Source organism: Vicia villosa, unplaced genomic scaffold (genome assembly GCF_029867415.1).
Source record: "Vicia villosa cultivar HV-30 ecotype Madison, WI unplaced genomic scaffold, Vvil1.0 ctg.001020F_1_1, whole genome shotgun sequence".
Classification (NCBI taxonomy): domain Eukaryota; kingdom Viridiplantae; phylum Streptophyta; class Magnoliopsida; order Fabales; family Fabaceae; genus Vicia; species Vicia villosa.
In genome coordinates, this window is record NW_026705450.1 from 114,641 (window position 1) to 119,190 (window position 4,550).

At 31.0% G+C, this 4,550-nt stretch overlaps 1 protein-coding gene across 1 annotated transcript; it reads right to left on the reverse strand.

The window, feature by feature from the left end:
• Window positions 1-2,177: 2,177 nt before the first annotated feature.
• On the reverse strand, window positions 2,178-3,732 carry LOC131632802 (xyloglucan endotransglucosylase/hydrolase 2-like). The gene is made up of 3 exons (XM_058903529.1): window positions 3,198-3,732; window positions 2,820-3,013; window positions 2,178-2,728 (listed from the first exon to the last, which is right to left on the reverse strand). Exons 1-3 carry the CDS (start codon window positions 3,468-3,470, stop codon window positions 2,347-2,349), a joined length of 849 nt encoding a protein of 282 aa, XP_058759512.1. The 5' UTR covers window positions 3,471-3,732; the 3' UTR covers window positions 2,178-2,346.
• Window positions 3,733-4,550: the final 818 nt, after the last annotated feature.

Genomic DNA, 4,550 nt, shown 5'->3' on the forward strand with positions numbered 1-4,550 from the left:
TGGGTAACAAATCACAACACACAATACAAAAAAGTTGCAGTAGGAAGAAAGAAAAGGAAGATGCATAACATAAAACGTAACTTGTTTTTTATTTCATTTTTCTCACACTGAAATCCTAAAATCAGAATAAGAAGAAAATAAGCCCTTAAAAACTTTGAAGATCTAAGCAGAGAAGGATAAAGAGCACAAACCTTGAAAAACTTTGATTTGCAGATTTTTGTAAATCCTCCCAGAACCCGATTGTCTTTGTTGAAGAAAGGGAGGAGGGAAGAAAGAAGAAGAGGAAAGAGAGAGAGAGAGAGAGAGAGAGAGAGAGAGAGAGAGAGAGAGAGAGAGAGAGAGAGAGAGACATTTGGAGAGAGAAGAAAGAAGCAGGAAGTGGTGTAACAACATGCCTTAAAATTTACATTTAAACGAGTCGGCACCCACTATTTTGTTTTAGGCAAGTGGGAAACCTAAAAAAATGAGAATTTTTTAGGTAAGTAGGTAAATTAGGCAAAGGGAAGGTGTTAGGCACCTTTTGCCTCCCTTGTACTTAAGGGGACCCATTTAATCTTTAAGTTTTAGGTTTCAAAAGGGTTTTTTTATTAAAAGGCTGGCCTCATATAATATGAGTTTTAGCCATCGTCCAAAAAGGGAAAAATTACCAAGGGTTTAAAAGAAATATTATGATCGTAAAAACATAAATTTAAACCAAAATGTAGCAACAATGAAAATGCTTAGATAGGGTCATTGTCAGATCGAGTCAACAAAGATCAAAGGCCAAAATGCGTGTATAGTAAAAATAAGATAGGGCCATTATCAGATCGAGACAGCAATGGCCAAAGGCCAAAAGCCGTGTATAGAAAAATAGCAAAAATAAGATAGGGTCATTGTCAGATCGAGACAACAATGGCCAAAGGCCAAAAGCCGTGTATAGCAAAAATAAAACGTAAAAGGCATCAAAGTATCACCATTGGCCAAAAATTTTGAAAAAAAAACGTTTTAAAAAAGGGAGGCCTCATATGAAATCATCGGCCAAAAGTTTGAGTTTGAGTTAAGAGATTTGAGTTTGAAAAAGGGAAAGGGTTTGTCGGTCGTTGTCAGTTAATCGATAACGACAGGGTTGTTCAAGACAAACCCTCGGAGGGAAAAGAGAAGAGTAGTGAAAAAAAGCGTAGCTAAAAATGTGTGTGTGTTGGGAATTTGTGTAAATTGTACGTGAAAGTGAAAATCTTTTTAAATGTTTTTGTTTTTATGATTTTTGCCTATTTTATGAATAAAAGATGAAAAAAAGTAAAAATAACTATTTTTTAAATAATACACAATTAATAAATACGAAATTAATTATTAAATAATAAAAAATACTATTTTTTGTGATTTTTGAGAATAATTAAAAATGAAAATAAAAATTAATGGCAATAAAGAAAAAATTGTCCAAAGCACACCAAGTGAGAAGTGAACCAATGACCCTATGCTTGCAAATTTTACTCTTTACCAATTGTGTTATGTCATTTATTTGAAATAGGAAGACATTTGAGAGTATATGAAGAATGAGCAACTTTATTATTTTAAATACAAATATTCAAAATAAACTATTATATTTTAAATAAGAAAAAATTAATATTAACACCAAACGTTAGTAAACTTGAATAAAACTTATAAAATATAAAGTTAAAAATAAGTTTAAGTGTTATAAATAAAGCGGATAAATTTGGGGTATGACAAGTGGGAGAGACAATAAAAGAGAGAAGAAATCAAAAGAGAAAGAGAGGTAGCGGAAGAGAAAGAATGTGAATTTGCATTTTTTGAGAGGAAGTAGAAAAAAAATTTTGAATTGGGTCTGACATTGAAAAAAGTTATAAAAAATTGAAAATGAATATTTTGTTTTGAACCAATCAATGTAAATCATTGGGAGTAGAAAGAAAAATATATGAAATCAAAAAAAGACATTTTTTTCACCCAAAATATTAATTTAGACTAAGATCACAAAAAAGTATTATAGTAATTTTCAGAGCAACAAATTTTCTTAGATTGTTATTTGTTTCTCTTGTGATAAAAAATATGTTCATAACAAGCACTCTCACAATTAAGTTAGTTAGTATTTTTTTTCTATAACTGAAATTAGAATTAAGCATTATTGGCATTTTATAGGAATAGAGTATATATATATGATCTCAATAAGACTAAAACTGAAATGAAAGTATAACAAAGAATATGATTTGTTTGATCATGTGTTATATAATATACACACACCCAAAAAATATAAAATGAAAGAATCATAATAAATTAAAACAGAAGCGAACAAATACATTTGACATATCTAGTAATATGATAAGTTATTCATTATCAAACATAACATATCTTTTAGAACTTTGAGCGCCTACACTCAGCAGGAATTCCTTGCGGGAATCGCTTAAGATCATTGCAGTAATTATATATCATGAAGTACTTCTGAACCCATCTCAATCTTCTTCTACCATAAGCATCAAGCTCATTGTTGTTCTGCAGTGTAGAATCAGAGAACGAATTGGAAGACACAGAGGAGAGTTCAGTGGCTTTGAAATTGCGATAGTAAGCTGTAAAGGGTGCTTTGGACCAATCAGTTTTCACCAAACCGCCTCTTGTAGCCCAATCATCAGCATTCCATAGACTTGAATAGATTCTCATTGGTTGGTTCTTTGGGAATGGAACACCAACAGATTCAGCATTCTTGAACAGTCTTATGGGAATATTGTCAACTAAGAATCTGCAGTTAGTTATATGAATTTGTTAGTTTATGCTCGAAGCACATAATTGAAATGTTTATACGAACTATTTAATATGATTTGATTACTTACATAATGTGTTGTGGCTTCCATATGATAGAGTACGTATGGAAGTTCTTGGTTGGGTCGAACCAGAGGTAGAACTGTTGTTCTCTGTTTCCTTTGCCTTGAGAAAACACATTTGTGTGGAGAATGTATGGATCACCACTAACATTCCCCAAAAACTCAAAATCAATTTCATCGTGAGTTGGTCCTTGTGATGACAACTGAAACCAGTGAAAATCATATACTATTATTAATGACAACAGCACAAATGCACAATACAAAGAAGCAAAATAGAAACAAAACACATAGCTAGAGAGACAAGTAAAGTATTTGATATCATGAAGAAGCTAAGTGTTAAAGTTTCACAAAATCAGTGTGTTAAGGTGATTAGTTTGGTGCACTTACGTAGTAAGCAGTGACGGTTCCAGCAGAGTTTCCAGCAACAAGTTTGAGTTGCATATCAATTCTACCAAATAAGTATTCTTTCTTGGATTGAAAGCCAGAGCCAGAGGCTTTGTCTAGAGAAAGAGATAGAAGCTGACCTCCATTGAATATTTTAGCACGATGATCACCCCATGTTAGATCAAAGTCTTGGTTGAAATTAGCAGCACATGTAGCTACCAAGGAGCTGATAATCATAACTCCGACAAGCATATTAATGCGAATAGAAGAAGCCATTGGACACAAAAGTGTTTGTTATTTAGTAATAGTTGTGATGTGAATGATAATATTATGTTAGAAAGAGGGTTTATATATACGTTGGTGGCCGTATCATGTATTTGAATGAGAATAATATGTAGGGTGGTGTGGGACGCGTGAAGGGAGGGAGTATCCTCAAAAGCTGGTGACAGCTTTGCAAGTTTTGAGAGCTGGAACATTTTGTTTGGTCATTGATATTTTAAATATGCTTATACTTTTTGTTTTCTTCAACAATGATGCTTTTTTATTTACTCAAGTTGAACAATGATGCTAATAGTTATGGTTTGGGTTTATACATTGAACTAATGTTATGAAATTGTACTGATCAATGATGATTATCACAGCGTCCTAACTATGAATTATGATAAGAGTAGGCCTAGTTTTAATATGATTTGGACCAAACAAATTGGAACGGAAATTAGGTGGTGGAAGCCAACTAGATGTGGATGTGATGAAGGAACCTATATTTCAATAATTTTTAATAAGATTTTAAATTTTAAATTTTGATATTTTGGAGAGACAAACTCTAAAATAAAATATTTCTCCGTCTTAAAATAAAATTATATTAATTGTTACACACAAATTAAAAAATATATAATTGAATCAATAAAGATTATATTTTTACAAAATTATTCTTACGTTGTTATATATTGTTATAATTTGAAAAGAGTATAGACAATAATTATTAAGGATAAAATTGATAAAAGTTAATTAATATTATATTGGAAAAGTAAAATTTTGAGACAAATTTTTTTAACTAAAAAGACACTTCTTTTAGAAAAGTGAGTAATATTTTGAAGAGTTTTGTGGAAATTTTGAAAAAGTTCTATAACACTGCTCTTATTTTAAAACATTTAAGATAGATTATATAGACAGATTCTTCACTATTAAACATACTTTCAACCTGTAAGCATCGTTAGATCTAACGACGGAGAGGAAGTGAAGATTCTCAATTCTTATGTGTATTTTTTAAAAAGTCATAAATTATTTTTCCACTTATGTACTACTCCGGCCTGATTTATAAGCAAAAATTCTCTTTTTAAGTTCATTGAATAACGA

Excerpts from the sequence above, each read along its gene's own strand:
- LOC131632802 (XM_058903529.1), bottom strand. The coding sequence starts at position 3,470 with ATGGCTTCTTCTATTCGCATTAATATGCTTGTCGGAGTTATGATTATC. Across the intron at positions 3,014-3,197 it reads GAACCGTCACTGCTTACTAC|TTGTCATCACAAGGACCAAC; the intron begins GTAAGTGCACCA and ends CACTGGTTTCAG. Across the intron at positions 2,729-2,819 it reads TGGAAGCCACAACACATTAT|ATTCTTAGTTGACAATATTC; the intron begins GTAAGTAATCAA and ends AACTAACTGCAG.